General features: G+C 50.7%; 2 protein-coding genes across 5 annotated transcripts in view; one reads left to right on the top strand and one right to left on the bottom strand.

Annotated features, from left to right (window-relative positions):
- The window catches only part of Ssbp3 (single stranded DNA binding protein 3), a 137459-nt gene extending 128081 nt beyond the window's left edge, over nt 1-9378 (top strand). For all 4 annotated transcript variants that reach the window (XM_029476594.2, XM_021159673.2, XM_029476595.2 and 1 more), the window contains 4 exons: nt 6069-6147; nt 7013-7041; nt 7135-7236; nt 7713-9378. In XM_029476594.2, the coding sequence (XP_029332454.1) occupies nt 6069-6147; nt 7013-7041; nt 7135-7236; nt 7713-7742 (240 nt within the window). In that variant the 3' untranslated portion in view covers nt 7743-9378. The remainder of the gene's footprint in view (nt 1-6068; nt 6148-7012; nt 7042-7134; nt 7237-7712) is intronic.
- Nucleotides 9379-16962: 7584 nt separating this feature from the next.
- Mrpl37 (mitochondrial ribosomal protein L37) overlaps nt 16963-21457 on the bottom strand; it is a 12294-nt gene continuing 7799 nt past the window's right edge. The window contains exons 6-7 of the mRNA XM_021161127.2: nt 18459-18662; nt 16963-17176 (exon numbers count right to left, since the gene is read on the bottom strand). Of these exons, the coding sequence (XP_021016786.1) occupies nt 17099-17176; nt 18459-18662 (282 nt within the window). The 3' untranslated portion in view covers nt 16963-17098. The remainder of the gene's footprint in view (nt 17177-18458; nt 18663-21457) is intronic.

Below are 21457 nucleotides of genomic sequence, written 5' to 3'. Positions count from 1 at the left end.
AGTCAGTCCCCATCTTATCAATGGTGGGAGGTGGGGGGGCGGGGCTCCCCCTCTGGTCAGGTGTGAGACAAGGGAAAGCACCAGGCTTCAGGGGGCTTCTCCCCATTCTTCTAACTGGCCGTGCCACCTTGGGTAGTCCCTCTCACCGATCCTTCCTGTTTCCCAGGCATTAGTGCTAAGGGGGAAACCTGAGGTTCCTTTGGGCACCTACTTGACCCATGTGGATACCAATATGGCAGCTCCTTTACCTCGACTCCTTATAGTCTTCCCCTCTGGAGTGCCCTGCCAAACTTCCCTATAGAGTCTGCGAGATGGCCCCTGGCTTTGTGAGCCCAGTTTCTGGGTGAAGACAAAAGTCACGCCAGGTATCACACCCTACATGAGGACTGCCATGCTGATGACGGCAGACATGTGGTGATGAGGAATGAGTGCAGACCTTGTGCACACAGCACACAAGCACACACACTCTTCCTGTGTGGCACCTCTAGCACTGTGTCCCTGCCACATACGTCTCGTCTCCCAGCAGCCTGCGAAGGTCATGTTCTATGGCCTGCCTCCTTTGCCAGGGCCCTGTGTTGCATGAGTATGGGGAGCTCTCTGTGGTACCCGCCCTCCCACCCTCCCCTCCAGCCACTTGCTGTGTTTCACCTCTCTAGGGGTCTCTTTCATTCAGATACTCTGTATTCTGAGATACCTCAGGACAGAAGTCCTGTTTTGTAGCAGTGGGGATAGAAGGTTGCGAATACTAAACCCATCCAGAGGCCCCCTGGGCCAGTGGAGGCACTGACACCAGATGGACGTGGTTTAGTGGTTTAGGTCATTTGCCACTTACAATCACTGTTGTATTTTCACGGCCGTGGATGCTGTTAGGCATCACTCAGGCTGTGTCACCCTAAGGGCTGTAGCCTCAGGACGTCTGCCTGCTGCCACAGTTTACACTCAAGTTTGCATCAAGATGCTACTGAGTGTACATTTAACTTATGGATACCGTGACCTTGTGTTTCAGAGTTGAGGTCATGAAACTACAAACCATGACAATGCCATGTGACCCAGACAGCACCAGAGTAAGCTAAATGACACGCAGGGGGAGGACAGTCGAGAATATTACACCATCTCTAGACAGGTGCTCCAGTGAGCAGAGAGGGGTAGGGAAGCTCACTCTCTCTCTCCACTGTGTGGGGACTGGCACGTCCTTTAAACCAAAGGCTCTTTTTGTTCTTCAAAGTGACACTGGTGTCCATTCAAGAACAGTGACCCCCTCAAGCCAGTGTAAGTGCAGGCTAGAATGAGCACTGCCATCAACCCCAGTCCCTGATTGCTCTGGATCTAAAGTTCCAGATCCAGTCGTTACAGTATAAGTCCTATGTGTGGACCAGAGGGAAGGGGCTTTGATAACAGATGTCCCAGCCTTTGGGCACAGCTGTGCCTTTGTGGTATACCAGTGACGGCTCACATCACTGTAAAATAAGGCTGAAGTGCACTGAAGGTGCAGCGTAGGGCAGAGCACATACCTCACATGCAGGAGACCCTGGCTCCACCCAACAAAACAGAGCAAAAACAACTTCTGGTGGGATTTTGATTTAAGAACTGGAATTCTATGTTATCTTGATTTCCTAAAGGCTTTTAATGAACTTGTAGAAAGCAGAACTGTTCTCAAAGCCAAGTTCCAATTTGCTCATTGATCTGCATGTACGACAGTTTTAATCTCGTGCTTGGCAACTTGATCTGAGAGCTCTCACCAGGCAAAGGAGAGCCTCACACCCTGTGCCACGACTTCTACCAAGGGTGTCTGTGACAACAGCCATCACGGAGCAAGTTTAGGTAACGTCAGTTTGCAGAAGAACTTCATATAAATTTTACTTCATAGAAACAGAACCTCAGATATATACCTGTAAGGTGACGGTCATTCAGGGGTGAAGAGATCGCTCAGTAGTTAAGAGCACTGCTCTGCTGCTCTTCCAGAGGACTCCGGTTGAGTTCCCATTATCCTCACGGAAGCTCACAACTGTCTGTAACTCCAGTTCCAGAGGAGCTGGCACCCTCGCTCATGCAGCAACACCACCAATGCATGCAATAAAGATGACAGTCACTGCTGGCAACCTCAGGAAAGGTGGCAACTGTTGTCTCTAAAATCTCAGTAGCTTGGTCAGGAGGGTGGCAGCATATGCCTTTAGTCCTACTACTCAGTATTTCTACAAAATGAGTTTCAAGAAAGCCCAAGCTACACAGAAAAACTGTCCAAAACCAACCAAACAAAACCCCCACAACTTACAGTTTTTTAGATGAGCTGGTGTGGTTCACACTTAGGTGGCAGAAGAGCAAGAGGATTCCCATATGTTCTGGGCCAGCCTAGGCTACATAGTAGCCAAGGCTATATAGTGAATACCATGTCTCAAAACACAAGAAAATCGAAAGTGTGAGACAAGAGGACATCCATATCTAATCTGGAAATCTGTTGAGGAAATCGCAGGAAAAGGAGTTAGAATCAAAAGGAAGGAGCATGCGGCTCAGCCGCTTGTGCTAAACCTTATACCAGAGAGAGAATGACTCCGCTTTAGAAATGAGGCGACGGAGAACTCAGAAGATGCCAGGTCATAAATAAGTCTTTCTCAAAAATTTTCTTTCTTAAAACTAACTCACTTAAACTTCAGCTAGGATCTCACAGGTGCAAGTGTCCTCTGTAGTTGAATATCATTTCTTTGTGAGAAAAGGTTTAATTGAGCAGAATGTGTTTCCCCCTCCCCTCCCCTCCCATATGTGTGTGTCTGTGTGTGTGTCAGTGTGTGTCAGTACAAATGACTGTTTCAGAGCTTTGAGACATTTCAGAGGTTGGGGAAGGCGGCAGAGGCAGAAGGAAGTTAGACATGTCAGGACAGGAGCATTTTTGAAAATATACAAAGCTTTTGTCTTAGTCAGGGTTTCTATTCCTGCACAAACATCATGACCAAGAAGCAAGTTGGAGGAAAGGGTTTATTCAGATTACATTTCCAAATTGCTGTTCATCACCAAAGAAGGTCCGGACTAGAACTCAAGCAGGTCAGGAAACAGGAGCTGATGCAGAGGCCATGGAGGGAAGTTCTTTACTGGCTTGCTTCTCCTGGCTTGCTCAGCCTGCTTTCTTAAGAACCCAAGAGTACCAGCCCAGAGATGGTCCCACCCACAAGGGGCCCTCCCCCACTTGCTCACTAATGGAGAAAATGCCCCACAGCTGGATCTCATGGAGGCATTTCCTTTCTCTGTGATAACTCCAGCCTGTGTCAAGATGACACACACAACACAAAACCAGCAAGTACAGCTTCCTTATTTCTTTTAATCACCTGCTATTGTTAACTAGCCTTCTCAGTTTAAGGAATAGTGTTTCTGTATTAGAAAGCTAACCAATAGATTAAGGTAGCAAAGCTGGGGCAAATGGCACCCACAGCAAGTAGATGAGGTGGGCCTGCTGTGCACACATGCAGTTCCACGTTCCATTTCCAAGGACGCATGGCTTTATTTTGTTTGTTTGTCTAAAAGCAGGGCTCGTGCATGTGCCCGTGCTGTCTGAACTGGGCAGGTGGAAGCAGGAGCACCCAGAGCTCTCAGCCCAGCCAGTGTGGCCGAGTAGACAAGCTCCAGGCTCAGTGAGAGCCTGTTTCAGAAACTGAGGTGAAGAGCCATGGGGGAGACAGCCCTGACCACTACCTTCCCTATGCAGGTGTGTGCCCACCCCCACATGCACATATGCACACAGACATGTGCACGCACCCACACACAGACTGAAAAGTAAAAATTAAATAAAACATTAAATTAAATGTTGATGCATGCCTGTAGATGTAGCTGCTCTGGAGGCTGAAGCCGGAAGCTCACTTGAAATTAGAAGTTCAGGGCCAATCGAGGCAAGCAGCGCAGAGTCACCTCGAAAACCAGTGAGAAGGCTAAGCAGAAAATCTACATAATGAAGGAAATATATGTGATAATTGAACTTAAAATATGTAGAGAACTCTTACCAACTCCATAGTGAAAGAGCAACTCAATTAAAACATGGGGCAGATGTGTAAATAGATGCTCCTCCTGCAATGTGCACATAGGCCATAAACAGGAAGCTGTAATAAATGCAATGTAAAACAGCAAGGGCCAGGCCATGGTGGCGCACACCTTTGATCCCAGCACTTGGCAAGCAGAAGCAGGCAGATCTCTTAAGTTATAGGCCAGCCTGGTCTACAGAGTGAGTTCCAGGCCAGCCAGGACTACACAGAGAAGCCCTGTCTCAAAACACACACGCACACGAGCACAGGAGCAAGGTAGCTCATCACAGAAGGAGGGTGACATTGCTCACAGCCATGGGACTGCAGTAGAGAAAGGAAGCCCGCATCCACTGTTGGCAGGCACAGAGTGGTGCAGCTGCTAAGGAGAGCATCCTGGCTCTACTGAGAAGGACAGGGGACTGAGTGACCCAGCAGTTGCACATGGACATACCTTCCAGAAGTGTAATCCCTGGCTGCAGAGAGTCGGAGTAGATGTGTGTGGCAGAGCTCTGACCCGGACACAGGGCAGCCTTAGAATGTGCTGAGAGTGAGAGGTTAACACTAGCCTGTGGAGACCAGGGATACAGTGTCCAGAATAAGCTTATGGACAGACAGGAGCAGCCTGGTTACTGCTGAGCTGACGGTTGGGGGTGGTAGAAGTGGACGTGGTGGATGCCAACCATAAATGTAATGGAACAGTTGTATGATGTATGGATGTTTTAAGTTACTAAACCATTATGTGGACATACAGAATATGTAATTTCAGAATTGCCTGATTTGGAGACAAATGTGTTGGTGTGTGTCTTAATCCAGAGCTTGAGAAACAGGCAAGCAGATCTCTGAGTTTCGGGGTAGCCAGGGTTACATAGGCCCTGTATCAGAAAAATGACCAAAACCCTGATTTTTATATGTTGGTCATATCTATGTTAGAATACTGATGTGCATTTGTATGCATGTGTGATGTGTGTATTATGTTAGCAGCTGTAAACACTTTTTGGGAGGGTCTGGGACAGCTGTGTCTTAGGAGCATAATAAGATGACCATTCCCCATTTGGGCTAATGAAATTTGTGCCTGGGAAAGGTGACAGAGATGTTGAACCTCACAGTTCAGGAGGTCTTGCCAACTCCTCCGTTCTGTGTGCTGCCTGTGGTCCTGTGCACTAGCGCTCACTCAGCAGTTGTGGTGTGGCTCTGTGCTCATTCTGCTGAGGTACTGCATGCAGCCTCTTCTGATTTCCCTGCCTATCTGTTGAAGCTGCAGCCATGCCTTGTCCTGTGACTTGTGTTTGTATCTCAACCTCTCTGACCTCTCTTCTGTTGGTGGCTGTGACACAGGTGTGACCCAGTTCTATCCTCAGCACCCAGTTCAGGCCAAGTGTCCAGCAGTCCTCCCCTGTCAAACTGTGTCTAGCCCCTCCCACCCCCATCCAGACTGCATCTCGGGCACTGGCTCCAGCATAGGCTCAGCCTCACCTCAGGACCCTCACATGTGGCCTTGTGTGCTTGCTTCCCCATGTGGACTTGGCAGTTGCAGACAGAATGAAGTGACATGTACTCTTCACCAATACCCCCTGAAACTCAACATGTCTGAGGTATAGCCACATAACAAGCTCTTGTTCCACTCTCTGCTCCACCAGGAGACTATGCAAAGCACTCCCCATGCAGTGGCAAGTGAATCAATTGGTCTAACCTGTGTTGTAGTCAAGATACTTTTCTGTGCAACGATGGTTAGTGAACCAGGCACCTCACCAGAGTGGATCAAGTCCTGTAAGGAGGCCAGGAAAATGGCAGCGAGCTGGCTGTTACAGAGCCTAGTGGCTTTGGTCTGCTTCCTTTCCCTCTGAGTTTGTTCTTCTGACTCGGGTTCCTCCACTCAGCAGTCAGCCCCAGGCCCAACCAGCACCCAGTGCTTAAGTCTGCAAAGGGAGACCCATCAGCCTGGAGCATCCTGGGTGCTCTGCTAAGCTGCTGGGACCTGAGGCCTGAGCCTTTGAAGGCACTTGGGAAGCAGAAAAGGGGTGCGAAGGGCCTGGGTCCACTAACCGAGCCCTGCTTACCCCACAGTTTCCAATGGGTCCTGGCTCAGACGGCCCAATGGGAGGCATGGGCGGCATGGAGCCCCACCACATGAATGGATCCCTAGGTAAGCCAGCTCCTACACACACTCCAGCCCCCAGGCAGCGGCCTCTGCTTTAGCTCCTTGGTCACTGGGCCTGGGACACTGTTGGCCTTGACTGGGCACCTAGAAAGTCCTGAGCAAAAGCTGCTGCCTAAGCAGGCTGTGGGGGTTGGAGGTGGGGGTGACCTCTCCAAGTAAATAATGTGAACTCAAGTGCAGACCAGAGAGGAAAGGGCTCCCATGGAAGAGTGAATCAGCAACTGGATCGTTTGTACACACGTCCTAAAGTCATTCAGGAACCTGAAGCAGGAAGGTCACAAGTTTCAGGCCTGCCTGGATAATATACAGTAATGCCTTGTTTCAAAATAAAGAGAAAATGAACTGAAGGTGTAGTCCAGTATTCAGGCACTTACTAGAGCATGCACGGGACCTGATAAGATCCCCAGTTTAGAAAGACCGAAACAGGCAGGGCACATTGGGCATGTCTTCAGTCTGAGCACTCAGGATACAGAGGTGAGCATGGCTTTCCTGGCTCAGCTGGGCAAGATCCTGGTTCCAAACTACAGATGGGGCTGAGAAAATGGCTTAGGCGGTGATGTGTTTATTTGTCAAGCATGAGGACCTGGCACCCATGGAGAAGCCAAACCCAGTGACACACACTTACACACAAACTCAGTGGCACACACTTAGAGTACTAGCACTGTGGAGGCAGAAACAGAAAATCTGTAGTAGGTAGAATCAGTAAATTGAATCCAGGTTCAGTGAAAGAGCCTATTCAAAGGAAGAGCACCTCCGCCAGTGTACACACACATACATGAAAACATGTACCTACATACCCCCCACAGCCCCCAGATCCACCATGCTGACTCGCTTTCTTCTTCCTTCTTAGGATCAGGTGACATAGATGGACTTCCAAAAGTGAGTGGCACTTGATGTCCCCTCCCTCAGTGTCATCCTGTGTGTTTGGTCAGGTTTGGGCAATATGGACTCACCTGCTCATGTCTTCCACAGAATTCTCCTAACAACATAAGTGGCATTAGCAATCCTCCAGGCACCCCTCGAGATGATGGCGAGCTAGGGGGGAACTTCCTCCACTCCTTCCAGAACGACAATGTAAGCCCCTGCCGCCCTGACCCCTCTAGTCCTTGGGTCCCAGTGGTTCCCTTAGGCCTGAGGGCTCCGTGGCTGTGTCAGCCAGCTGTCTTTCACCTGCAGAACCCCAGCCATTCATTGTTTTCTGCTCCCTGGTCCTTCCAGGGGCACTGTGTAGAGTGGGAGTCCTGGATTGTGTTGGGGCATGTGGCCTTCTCTGTCCGTTCTCATTAATGAAAGCATCTTTCAAGGTCCCAGACTGTCCCCAGCCTACAATACCTTCAGGAACCCTGACTCACTAAGTCCAGTACCCTACTGTCTTGCTTCCCCCAAAGAGCTGACTCCAAAGGATAAAAACTCCCTCCTTCCCCTGTCCCTACCTATTGTGCCACAAGGTTGGCTTGGGTCAGCACTGTGCAGTAAGCCTTCAGCAGGCTTTTGGCCCATTGGCAAGTCCATGGCCTCCTCCCCGATCCTCATCTGTGCTTTCCCTGCAGTATTCTCCGAGCATGACGATGAGCGTGTGACCCCCTCCAAGACGCTGGGAGCCGGCATTGCAGGCAGAAGATGCCAAGAATTATGCAAGAAGTGAGGTGTCCATACCAGGAGCTGGGGGAAGGCATCTCCTGCTCCCTCCATCCTCCCATTCACTCCCCCACCTTCCCCAATTTTAGTTTCATGCAATAAAAAGGCCAAACTTTTATTCCGTAAACCATGAAGGACAGAACTCAAAAATATATTTCAAGTCAACGGCCAGAAAAATCTCATCTTCTACCCGCCCAAAAGGACCTTTCTGTACATGACACTTTTTGTTGGTTTTTTTGTTTGTTTGTTTGGGATTTTACCGTTGCTGGGATTTTAAATTTGTTTTTGTTTTTTTTTCTGGGGGGGTGTTCTTTGGGGGAATTTTTTTTAATGGAAGCTTCTAGCAAGCCCTATGCCCCACCCCAATCAACCTCTTTGCTTTCTTCTTTAAAAAAAGGAAAAAGAAAAAAAAGGAAAAAGAAAAAAGGCCAAAAAAAAAAAAAAAAAAAGGAAGAAAAACCCACAAGCCCTGCTGTCTGTCCCCAAGTCCTACCACCAGAAAAGCTAGTCTAGGTGTGCAGTGTCACACTGACGTTGTAGCCATCTAAAATAATAATAATAAACTGGACAGTTTACAATTGGTGGTTTCTTTCAAAAGCTGTTTGGGGAAAAGGAACAGAAATCAACCCTTTCCACATGGGCTTTGGGGTTTGCAAAGCTGGGCAAGGAGATGCAGGTGTCAGCTTTGCTCTGGCTTGACTGGCCATCACAACACACTGGGCCAGAGGACCCAGAGCCTGCTGTCACCCAACAGAGACCATCGCTGTGATCCAGCGTACACACTGTTCCAGGATGGCTGCCTCTTCTCCAGACCTCTCGTGCCAAGCCACTGGGGCCTCTGGTCTCTCGGTCCCCACCGTTTCCTGGCAAGAGTCCTGCTGGTTGGGTAGTGGTCCAGGCCGAGGAGGAGAGGCCCCACCAACAGGATGACTACAATCTGGGCCATAGACCTGACCTCCATGTTCTGGTCCCGAGCTCCTCACATAGTGCGCACTGGCAGGGCAGGCTGGAGTTGTGGTTTTCTTTTTTTTTCTCCTGTTTGTCCTTTCTCAGAGATGGGTTTTGGTTGGAATTGCTCTGTATTTGCTTGGGACTGGATGGACAGACTTCGGCATTGCTGTGGGGGTGGGGGGGAGCACCAGCAACCAAACAGACACTGTTTCTGGTCCTGTTTTTATTTTCAAAAACCGATGAACCTGATGATGGAGCCTGTCCCCTCCGAGGAGGGGTGACTTGGCTGCCCTGGCCTCTCCCCGTGGCAACTTTTGTGTCTTGCCCCGGAAGACACTGAGTTCATTGTACATGTACACCCTCTGCGCCCTGCCCACCCTCGTAGCTGGTCTTTGTTTTCCTACCTCCCCTTTCTGACCCATGTATATCATATTATGTGAGATACCATCTGCCTGAAAAAAGACCTTGTGCGGATTCTTGGGAACATTGTAGCTGTTTCTGTGTTTTTTCTTACCTTGTAGTCTGGTTCTGAATTATGAGAGGAAAAAAAAAGTAATTATGATACATTGTAGTTTGTGTACGATATATGTTGATAACGTTTTATTAAAGGGACATCTTTTTTCCGCAGCCCTTCCTGACATACTTGTGGGGACCCGGGTAGGAGCTGATGGTACTGATGAGGAAGGAGACGCTGTACCTGGTGCCGAGTACAGTGGCCTTGGGGGAGGGGTTTGGGACAGATGGAGGCTATCCTTAACTCAGGCTGAGGCAGCTATAGTCTTCTGGCTTGCAGTCACATCTTACCTTCCAAAGCTTTGCTTGTACAAGTCAAGAACGGTCCCCAGAGACTGTTTTCTCTACAGGGGGTGGGCAGACAGCAAGGTGGCCTTCCCCCTGTACCACATCCTGCCTTCTTCCAGAGGCCAAATTTGTTAACTTCCCATGCCCAAACGCATGGTTTTGAGGGTGGTATGGGAGTCTGTAGGTACTAGATTATCGGAAGGTTGGTTTGTTTGTTTGTTTTTTGTTTTTAAGATTTATGTGTTACAGACATTCCAGAAGAGAAATCAGATCTCATTACAGATGGTTGTGAGGGGTTTGAACTCAGGACCTTCGGAAGAGCAGTCAGTGCTCTTAACCGCTGAGCCATCTCTCCAGCCCCTTTTTCTTTTCTTTCTTTCTTTCTTTTTTTTTAATCTTACAGGCAGGGATATAGAGGTGGGAGAGACAAGGCTTGGGGGTGGGCAAAGGATTTCAGGAGGGGTCCAGAGTGACCTGTAGCTTACAGAGGGGCTGGACAGAGTGTGGCAGATGCTGGTTGTCAGTGTTTGAAGTCCTGGGTACATCTTCCAGGCATGGGGGCAGACAGTGCTGAAGCAACGTCCTTTCTGCTTCTCTAAGAATCTTAGAACCGGATTGTCGTTCCACAGGTTGGAGTTTTGCCTCTGTTAGTACTTGGGACATGACCAGGGCAGTGTTCATCTCGACACTAATAGTGTGGAATGTGAGTCCGATGTGCTCACCCCTTGACAAATGCTATTAACCCGGAAGGATGGTGGGATAGAGGGAAGCTGGGGAGCTCTTCTCAGCAGTCTCTGACTGGGAAAGCATCCCCTTTGGACCAGTAAGTGATGCAGGCTGTGACATCCACACCAGTGATGCTTCCAGACAAGAGCTATAGAGGGGTACTGTGTGGGAGAAGACGTCCCAGCTGTCTCAGGTGGCGGATAACATGCAGTGCATCGGTCCTCCGTCCCCCACCACTTGGGCCCCAGAGTAGCCGCTACAAGTTGTCTTCTCCGCATTGACAGCCACTTGGAGCCTGGTTTTGGAGGAGAGGATTGATCCTCATTCCCCAGAGGCTTGTCATTACCTCGCTTAGGCCTAACCAAGACATCAGGGCTGGGCCAGAACACTGCTGTGAGCAGCATGAAGTTAGCAGAGCTTAGGCATCAAGGAGTCAGCCTATGATCTTCCCTGCTGTTGCCTCTGAGCCACAGGCATCAGGCTAAGGGGTAGCCGGCCTGGCTGGAGAGATCCCCATACCTGCCTTGGCTGCCTTTTTTTCTGGAAGCGGCGGTTAGAGAACCTGAGTCAGGGCTGTCTGTTTACCTGAGGGCCTGGCCTAGGCCTGTCTGTAGGGCAGCAGAGGGGCTGCTCTAAGACTGCAGACCTCAGGAGTCTGAGCTCTGGGCACTTCGAGAGGCACGACTCCTTTTTTTTGTTGTTTGGGGTTTTTTTTGGCGGGGGGGTTGGTTTTTTGAGACAGGGTTTCTCTGTGTAGCCCTGGCTGTCCTGGAACTCACTTTGTAAAGCAGGCTGGCCTCAAACTCAGAAATTCGTCTGCCTCTGCCTCCCAAGTTTTGCTGGGATTAAAGGTGTGCACTACCATGCCCCAACTTACAACTCCTTTTTTGTTGGCCCTGTCTCTTCAGTGGAGGGGAACCTTCTGATCTTCAGAGGTGTGTGGCTCTCCAAGCCTTGGCTGCGGGCTGTGCAGGGAAAGGGGGGCTCGAGGGAACTCTGGCCCTTCAGCCCTGGGCTCACTGAGGCCTTAGCCTTGGACTTGGATGTTGGGGGCCGTGTATTGAAGTCTGTCTTCTGATGGGCAAAGACTTTCTCCTGAGGTTCCTTTCTCTTGCAGTCACCTACTACACCTACCTGCTAAGCATCCTGTTTTAGACCTGGAAGGATGGTGCTACCCCGGGAGACCTGCTTTTGTGGGTTACATTGAGTCAACTAGATAGTAAAGAAATCGGGGGTTGGGCCTATGTTAGTGACCAACTTGAAGAGCTGTTGGCATTTGAATGACTGATGACTGGAAACGGCTTAGGTCATCTAGATCAAGGTGAGTCCTCTGGAGTTCTCAGAGATCAGAAATGGAACTGGGAAACAGCAAAGGAGGGCATCTGGTGAACCCCTATAATCTGCCCAGCCCTTGATTTCCTGACAGTTTGTCACCCAAACCTTGGATCTCATTGTGTCTTCCTATCTGTTCCCTGGAACCAAGCCCCCAAAGCCTCAAAGGCTCCTCAGCTGTGGCAGCTGAGTTCCCAGGCCCTGTGCTGAGAAGTCTTCTCTAAGCCAGGGTCTGGCTCCTGGCTGGTGCTCAGTGGGTGTTTGCAGAGGAACACTGAAGGTTGCTGAGTCAGTCAGCCCTGGAACAGGCTCAGGATGCCTGTTCCCAGTGTTCAGGCAGCGCCTTGGGGGGGGGGGGGGGGGAGTGGCCTTGGTGAGTATCTGTTACTGCAGATCCATAGGAGAGTAGTTCTTGTCAGTGGCAAGACTAGGAACTCCTGGGGACAGGGACTGTGGCTCCCAGCTTGAGTCTCCCAACCCCAGCACAGTACCTTGCTCACAGTACATAGTACTAGAACAGTGTGAATGGCTACATTGCCAGGGATGTAGGGAGCCTCAGGACTCCAGTCCTGACACATTTGGGGGTCCCCTGCATCGGTCTGTCTGGGTTAGAAGCCTATAAATTATGTGTGTGCTCTAGGGAGAGGCACCTGCTCTCCACAAGGTGAACTCCCGAAGCCGGGCATGGTGGCGCACGCCTTTAATCCAATCCCAGCACTTGGGAGGCAGAGGCAGGTGGATTTCTGAGTTCGAGGCCAGCCTGGTCTACAAAGTGAGTTCCAGGACAGCCAGGGATATACACCCTGTCTCAAAAACAAAAACAACAACAACAAAAAAAGCTGAACTCCCAAAAGATGGAGCCTAGATGGGTCGGGTGAGCAGTGGCCTGAGGTAGATGCACGGAGCATGCTCTCAGATGGCAGCATCCTCAACAGGAAATGCTGGCCTTGCTCTGTCTGCCCTGTGAACTGAAAAGTGGGGCCAGCCTGGGAAGGAGACAGCAGGCTATCCGAGGTCCATTGTCCCCAACTCCAATCTTTCTAGGGAAAGCCCCTGCTGGGAGACTGTATGGCCCAGCAGGTAGAGCTGAGGCCCCAGCTACCACATGGCATTCCTTTTAGTGCCTTAGGGCACTTACCCACCAGGACACCTGAAAATTGAAGAGGATGCTTGCAGAGGGTGCTCCCCCATGGGGAGGGGGAAAAGCCAGCTGGGGAACCAGCTATTGCATGTGTTTGAGGAGGTCTGGTTCCAGGGACCCAGGGTGGGTATAGATGGCAAAGTGAAAGATACACAAACAGGCACTGGAGTTAGGGCCAGCTCACTCTAACATCAGACCTGGTTTTGGCTGAATTGCCACCTCTAAAAGGTCTCTGGAGGCTTGGCTACCATCCATTGCAACTCTGCAGGCTGCTCCAACCTTTACCCAGCTCAGAGATCACACTGTCTCCAATGCTTGCCCTCCTCTCCATTCAGGCCTTTACCCTGTATCACTGACTCATAGAGACTGTCACTCCTCGTACCCTATCTGGCCTGGGAGGGCAGTGCTAACATCATCCTCAGCCGCCAGTGATTCACAAGTATGCCCCCTCCTGGGAACTGCCTCCTTCCAAATCTTACGGTCTCCTAAGCAGTGGTCAGTAGCTGATGTGGGCCAAGGTGGTGCTATCTTGTCCCAATGTAGAGGTTTTCTATGTAGGAATGCAAATCCTGTGGCTGCAGGACTTATTTCGTCTGCTCAGCATCCACAGCCTTGGATCAGGTCTGGCACATATTAGACACTCAGGGAACTATTGAGAATGGATCTCATGGCTGCCAACTTGTCATCCAAGACAAGGAAGACATCCTAGAGTGGGCTGTAAGTAAATACATGTCTCTAGAAGCTCCCAGGATGGGAGTGGGAGGTTCGGGTTTCCCCGTACCCATGGCATTCATATGGGCATATTAAAGAGACAGTTTTTGGGTTCTATGCCTGCTTCAAGGGACTTGACTAAGTAAACTGAGCCTGGGTAACTCCCTCCAGCCTTCCAAGTGAAATCACAAGGGATCTGACAAGAGATGCCCTTCGGAGCCTGGGACCACCGAAGACGAACCTCAGAGAAAAGTCAGCAGAAAGTGAACCCCTTTCAGCTGGGGCTTCTAAAAACTCCAAAGTGATCTGAGGAAAGTCTGATTAGCTGCAGCCCACCAAAGGTGAAAGACGGTGTGCAGGAGCTTAGTGCCCACTCTGCAGAGGACCTGGGGCAGCTGGATCCTGAAGACTGTGGGGATGGCCTCCTCCCAGGCCAGCCATAATTCCCGTGAGACTGAACTGAGCCAACCTTTCTCCCTCATCCTTCAAAAAACAAAAACCCAGTATCTACCTATTTTTGAACTAGAGATGAGTGTAGTCCAGACTGAGCAGGAATCCCCAGTGTAGGCAAGGATGAACCTGGACATCAGACCTTCCTGCTTCTCCCTGAGTATCTGGATCATAGGTCTATCTCGGCTCTCAGAATGAAGGAGCTTTTCAATGGGCTGGGCACATTCACTATGAGACTATTATTTTGGCCCCAAGTGTGACCCTGCATCCCCTCTTCTCTCCTCCTCTACACAGCACTTCTTCTTTCAGACTCAGACTGCTAGATAGCACCTGTCCTCAAGCTCTGAGCTACAGATACAATGTCACCCCATAAGAAAAGCAAAGTGGAAGAGACAAGGCAGTTGGGCACAGGGGAGTTTGCAGTTGTCACCATATCATGAACTTCCTAGTTCTTCATCGGTAAATTATGTGGGCCTTCAGCTTCCTCAGTTTCCCCATCTCTATGGGAATGGGGATACCCACTATTCCTCCTGCCTTGGTATGGAAAAGCTACGCTTGGTGTTCAGTTTGGCTCTCTGTGCTGTGGGCTCTGGGTGCACCATGCCTGCAGGCAGGAGGTCCACACTATGGAGCTAGGGGGACATGGATTCCCAGCCCTGGAACACTGGCCCATCCAGAGTCATCACCAGGACTCAAGCTGCAAGGTCAAGGGATGACTGAGCGCCTCCGCCCCCCCCCCCCCCCAGGCTGGTTCTTTCACTCTCTTCGCTGGCCATCAAGCCAGTCCCAATGGGACTTGGGTTGCCTAGACTTCCAGCCATCACTGTCACTGCAGAGGATTACCATGGTGGCCTCCAGTTCGCTGTCTCAGTCACCTGCCAACTCGCCCTCTGTGTTCCCACCAGTGTTGAAAACACTTCCTCTGACTCAGCAATTCCACTGCCAACAATTTACCCGATGGGCATGCTGGCAAAGCAGACTTGGTGCCGTGAGCACCGATGCTTGCTGCCGCATTTTCTAACAACCAGTACCCAGAAACAACCTGTATGGCCATCTGCAGGCACAACTGCCGCCCAGGAAGGTAGGGGTAGACTGTCTGTGCTGGTGTGGCTTGACCCTGAGTCTAGGTGAGTATGCGCGGAGGGCACTAAGTACACACAGTTAGTTGTGTGGGGGGCACAGGAGTACTGAGAAAAGGACTAGGAGCTGCTTGGGATAAGTAACTTTTATACTTCTCTAAATTCCGTCTTTACCTTCTGTTTTCACCCTGAAAGGCAAGGTAAAAAGCAACAAGGCTCGCTCACTGAGCCACGCCAGTCACCTGCCTTCCTTGGAAAGCCCAAGGTGCCTGGTGTTGCAGGTCTCACTGGGCACCCAACCTCTACCTCCACCCTCCATGTTCCACATTCCCAGGCACCCGGACTGCCAGATGCCTCCATCTTTCCTACCCTCAAGTCCTGCAGCCCCTGCTAAGCCCCAAAACTGGCTGAGGTGAAAGAGCACATGGCTCAGAGCTACTACTACCAAGCTACTAGGCCTCTCTGTGCTCTTCCCATAGGAGGCCTGGGTATTCAGAGCCACCTCACCCAAGGCCTTTCTTTTTTTTTTTTTTTTTTTTTGGTTTTTCGAGACAGGGTTTCTCTGTAGCCCTGGCTGTCCTGGAACTCACTTGGTAGACCAGGCTGGCCTCGAACTCAGAAATCCACCTGCCTCTGCCTCCCAAGTGCTGGGATTAAAGGCGTGAGCCACCACGCCCGGCGTACCCAAGGCCTTTCTTCTGTGGGAGTGGCAGTTACCCATGTATGAGCCATGTGGCTCTCGGGTTCTGGGGACCCCACTGGAGCCTCAGGTGTGATCACAGATGCAGTGGGCAGCACCATCGCTTCCATTTGTGCTCCTCACAGGTGCTGGGCCTAGGCTTTCTCCCAAAACACCCACAGGGTCTGTCCCCAGGTGTATACTAGGGAAGCTGACTCAGAACATCAGACGGGGGAACACGGGGCCAGTTCTTACGGTTCTCATCATGCCTTCCACATACCCACCACTCAGTACTTTTTTTTTTTAGATTCATTTATTTTATGTATATGAGTACACTGTCGTCTTCAGACACACCAGAAGAGTGCATCAGATCTCATGATAGATGGTTGAGAGCCACCATATGGTAGCTGGGATTTGAACTCAGGACCTCTGGAAGAGCAGTCAGTGCCCTTATCCGCTGAGCCATCTCTCCACCCCCGGCACAATGTCAAGCAGAACTTGATGTTATCTGGAGCCAAGCCCATGAAGCAGAAAGCCAGGAATCTCTAATAATGGATGTTCTCTCAGAGCCTCTACAGTCATTGAGGGTGTTTACACAACCTGAATAGCCAAGCAGGTAAGAGCACGGGCTATTCTTCCAGAGAAGCCAGGTTCAGTTCCCAGCACTCACATGGCAGCTCACAAACAAACCTTTCTGGGCACTAAGCATCCATTGGTGCACAGACATATATACAGATAAAACCCTACCCTCATATATTAAGAAGAAAATATTCTGTAAGAGCTCAGCACAGGCTTAGAGTACCTGCCATGAGGGAGGAAGACAGGCAACTCTAGAATCTTCCAAATTAGAAAGGTGAGCAGAGATGTGGCTCAGCGGTACAGTGTTCTTTGTAGGTTCAAGCCCCTGACAAGGAAGGGACATTGTGTGCCACATGTCCAACAGTATTCTGGATGCTAACGGAAGAGAAGAGCAAGGTAAGGCAAGGCTGGCTACACAGCAATATCCTGTCTCAAAGACAATGAAAGGAAAAAAGGAAGGAGGAGGAAAACAGGGGAGGTGGGGGAGGGAGAGGGGAAGGGGAAAGGGAGAGGAGGGGAGAGGGAGAGACACCCAAACTCTAAAGGAAGTGATATTAGCGTCAGGATTTGGATGAAGAAACTCAGGCATCGTCTGAATTCACGTGTGTGCAAAAGCACAGCTGCCCCACGACCTGGACTTTAAGAAGCAAGGAGGCATACAGTGTGGTCTGCATACAGCACATACCAATGTCTCACAGACAATCTCACACCAATGCAATACTAAGACTTTATTTCCAGCAGACCGAGGGAGAGTGGAAGGCTCGCCAGGCTCCAGCACCACCGTCCCAGGACACGAGCTCTTCAGAGGCAGGAAGGTAGTCGGGCATCAGGCCCCAGAAAGTTCCTAGCTCACACAGCACCATGCAAGTACAGAGCTAAAAGCTTCCTGAACGTCTCCGGCTGGAAATCAACAGGCCCAACAGGTTCCTGGAAAAAAACACAGACCATTAGGATTCTACTACCATTTCATGGCAGCAAAGGAAACAGGTCACTTCCTCAGAGTCACCAGTGCCTGGCGAGTCACTGTCATCTCCTGCATCATTTCTCGGTGAACAAGGACACCAAGGAGCTGGTGCTGCATATAGGCAGGGTTCCCGGCACCTGTCAGCCATGTCATCTGCTGACACTGCTCTGGCTCCCTACGTCCCTCACTCCAGCCACAAGGGAATGACAAGAACCCCCAGTCTACTATACTGGTTTGCAGGTTCCTCTCTCACTGTGTTGAGCTTGTACTCACTGCTGGAGGACCAGGAGGGATGTAGATCTGGCTCCTAACCAAGAAACTTCCGATCAGGTGTTTTACTGACAAGAAAATGTGACAGAGGCAATAGGAAGAGGCCAAGGTGTCTGCGTGTTTGACTGACTCACTGACTTTTACACACGAGGGCAAGTAGGAACAAAAAGGAGGTTTAGACAGAAGAGTGCATTCGATAGCACAGGGGTACGAATGAAGGCAAGGACCAGGGCAAGATTAGAACCCAAGCCCATGGTGGTGGGGCTCAGAAGCTGACGATGAAACTGGGGGGGCCAAGTGGGAGCTCTGACCAACCATGGAGTTCATAATCTAGGAGAAAGACTAGGGGGAGATGGCACCAGCCACTGATGGGGGTGACTGGCAATTGTGTGTGCCACAGGGGGGGGGGGGGCAGAGAAGGGCCCAGACTGCTACAGCATTTCAAGGGGAGACACATTGTCTGGCTGGAGAAGTACCACAGAACTGATTTAAACTTGAAAGGCCATTCAATCCCCCAAGCACACTGGCCCTGCGCGGGGCTTAGCGGGTCACACAGCTAACAGCACCATGCTCTGCTATCCTGTCATCCTCAGAGTGCTTCTCGTTACATCATAGCCTGAGCTGGTTTAGACATCTTCACTGCCACTATCCAGTCATCAGGGTGGAATCTCAGCTGAGCCCCAAGTGTAGCAGAAACAGGGTCACAGGAGAACATCCACATGGCTGTCAGGGACTTCATTGCCCTCTGGGGAGTTTAGCAGTCCCCCAAAAGGCAGCAATATGACTGTGCTGTAGCAGGGCCCAGCAAGGCACTGAAGCAGGTGGGGAGCAGACACAGGAACATTCTCCCACAGGAGGAACCGAAGGCAGGGCAGGCGATGTGAGTGCTCGGTCCCTAGACCCCCTACCAGACCAGGCCCAACTGCCAGGAGTCAGCGCCCTGTTGTAATCACCAGCTGGGGCACCTGGACTTACCACCACCACCTTTTTTTTGATGACCGGGCGACACCAGAAGTGCCGGTAAAGGAGCTGGTCTGAGTCTGTCCATACCAAATTCTTGATGCCCTCGCTAGAAGCCAGATCTGTGGTGTTCAACTGCAGCACCAGGAACTGGAAGACACGGCCATCAGTGCCCACGCTCTGCACGACTATTGGCTGCTCCAAGACTTTGGCTGTGTTCTAAGGAAAGTAGACAGACATACAAACCGTGTATTGGAATAGTGCACACAGGTCAACCCCACGCCTCCCTTTAAAACACCCACTTGCTTCCATTTTATGGCTTCACCTCAGAGCAGGTAAGGCAGAAGACAGAGCTCCACAGTCCACAGCCCAGCCTCTCCTTACCCAGACAGGCCTTTCCTCATCCGACTAAGCATCCCCTCCTGTAGCCTGGCCGCTCTCACCTAGCTTGGCCTTCTCTGCCTCAAGCATCCCAGAATCTGCCCTGAAACTCCAGAGATAACTCCTACAGCTCACTGGCGATTACCGGACAAGCCTTGACGCTCAGGCAGACGCGTTGGGGGTTAATGGTGGGAATCCTTCAATCTCCACCTTACCTGCTAAGAGTGATGGGCTACCAAAGGCTAGTCCAGAGGTGCACCATCAGACCTATCATTCAGTTCTCACCCCATCTGACAGATGAGGAGACAGACTCAACATGGTAACCTGACTCGTCTCAAGTCACAGAGAAGGACTGAACATGCTGCCATCAGTCTTGCTCTGGAGGGTCTGGCATCACTGGGTACTTCTGAAAGCCCTCCTGCCTGCTCTGCAGTCACCCGAGTTTCACTTGCTTACTGCAACTTACAGTGGGCCATTCCTGGGGGATGTCCTCCCGGCACATCATAGCCAGGGCCTGTCTGATCTCATGGTAACAGTAAGGACACAACAGTTATGAGAGCTCACCCAAATGCCCAGGTCCCCTGCCTGACCTTACTCACCGCTCTCATAAATACAAATATATGCCTGCTTCTCAAAGAAGCGGGGTTTGGAGAGGTTTGTTCAAGGGGTGGCCTGAGGCATGAGGAAGTCAGGTAATCCCACTGTTCCAGTCTGCACGTGGTAGCCCAGCATACCTGACGGGAGAACCTCTTCTGTTCTGTTTCTTGTCTGAGTAACTCTATGGCCTGCCTCTGTACATTTCGTACCAAGGCAGCCTGCTACTGGCCTAAGAAGCAGAGCACTCATACTGCAAAAATGCTGATCTTTGCCCCTCCAGGGTTCACCTGACTTTAGGACTAGCTAATGGAAGTCTCAAGTGTGGGCCACACCAGGGCTGCTGGTCTTATAAATACCTGTTCTTAGCTGCATAAGAGATAAATAAAAAGTGAAGTACATCTAAGTGTTAGCCGAGATTCTGTACTGACTCTTCTATCTCCCTCTACAGATCAATAAAACTGCAGGTAGTACATAAATTTCTCAGCAATTTTACCTTTTACATGGGGCTCTTCCCATAACTGCTCAACTGCACAGCCCCAGGAATGATTTGTACCTGGAGACGGTGGGGAGGCTGCTTCTCCTCTCTATCTGGGTAGCAATTAGTCAGCACTGCTGCGCAGGCCCTTCTGGCAACAGCTGGCAGACTGCACTGAGCCTGTGGGCTGGGACGTGGGAAGTGGTTGCTTCCTTCCTCTGCCTAAACTGAGGGCAGCACATCCTTCTGAAGCCATAGGAATCACAGGTCAATCTCTGCTTTCTTACTCATGAACCGTGGGCTCGTGGGTGATTTACCTAAGGCTACAGAGTTCAGGAAAGAAAGAGCCAGTTGCCCACCACCCCTCCCACATGAAGATCTAAGAAGGCCACATGAGGAACCACAGCTGCCAACTTTTCTGGTTCTGTTTCTTAGCATGATGGGGACTCTGGGGCTCTCACATGCTGGAAGGGTGCTCTCCCACTGAACTATACCCCCAGCTCACACAGGAGCGTAAATCAGCCTCACACTTTTTTTTTTTTTTTTTGGTTTTTTGAGACAGGGTTTCTCTGTGTAGCCCTGGCCGTCCTGGCACTCACTTTGTAGACCAGGCAGCCTCATACTTTAGTGTGGGGTTTCCATACTCAAGCTTGCGTGAACTTCACTGGAGGGCTTCTTAAAGACTGACTGACTGACTGACTGACTGACTGACTGACTGACTGACTGACTGCTGAGTGCCACCTCAGAGCCTCTGATTCAGTGGGTCTGGGAAGCCCGTGTCCCTCAAGCTCCCCCATGAGGTCCTGATGCCCGTCCAGAACTGTATGTAGTTTAAGAACCACTGACATCAACAGCTTGTTAATATCTGGGATGTGTCAGGTGATCACTATAGGACAGTTAATCTACTCCCCACTCATGCACCCAACCAACTGCAGCCCTGCGAATACCCAGGGCAGGCAGGGTGGATGCAATCTGAATCCTCTCACTCTCAGGAGTCCTTTGGGCCTTAGGTTCTAATGGGGACCTGGGAGAAGAGCAGGAGCTCTCAGAAACGTGCCCTGTGTTTCCACCCCAGTACCCCAACCAGGCTTTTTCCCCATTTTGAGACAGTTCTCTATGACAACCTCTCACCCTCCATCTACACCAGCTAGGTCTTGGGACTTCAACTTAATATTAAAGACCACAACCAAGTGGTATCTTGGGTTCCTGAGCTGAGGGTGCTCTGCTTGGGCTATCTGCAAGGCTTCACTTCCTAAGCCTCCCGAGACTGCTGTGTGCTCCAGTTCTGACCCTGCAGAGCCCACTGGTATATGACCCTGCAGAGCCCACTGGCCCTGCAGAGCCCACTGGTATATGACCCTACAGAGCCCACTGGTATATGACCCTGCAGAGCACACTGGTATATGACCCTACAGAGCACACTGGTATATGACCCTACAGAGCACACTGGTATATGACCCTACAGAGCCCACTGGTATATGACCCTGCAGAGCACACTGGTATATGACCCTGCAGAGCACACTGGTATATGACCCTACAGAGCACACTGGTATATGACCCT

This window comes from Mus caroli, unplaced genomic scaffold, assembly GCF_978045245.1.
Source record: "Mus caroli unplaced genomic scaffold, Mus_caroli_1 scaffold_6, whole genome shotgun sequence".
NCBI lineage: Eukaryota > Metazoa > Chordata > Mammalia > Rodentia > Muridae > Mus > Mus caroli.
Note: the sequence above shows the minus strand (reverse complement) of the source record. Positions and strands in the feature narration are given on the sequence as shown.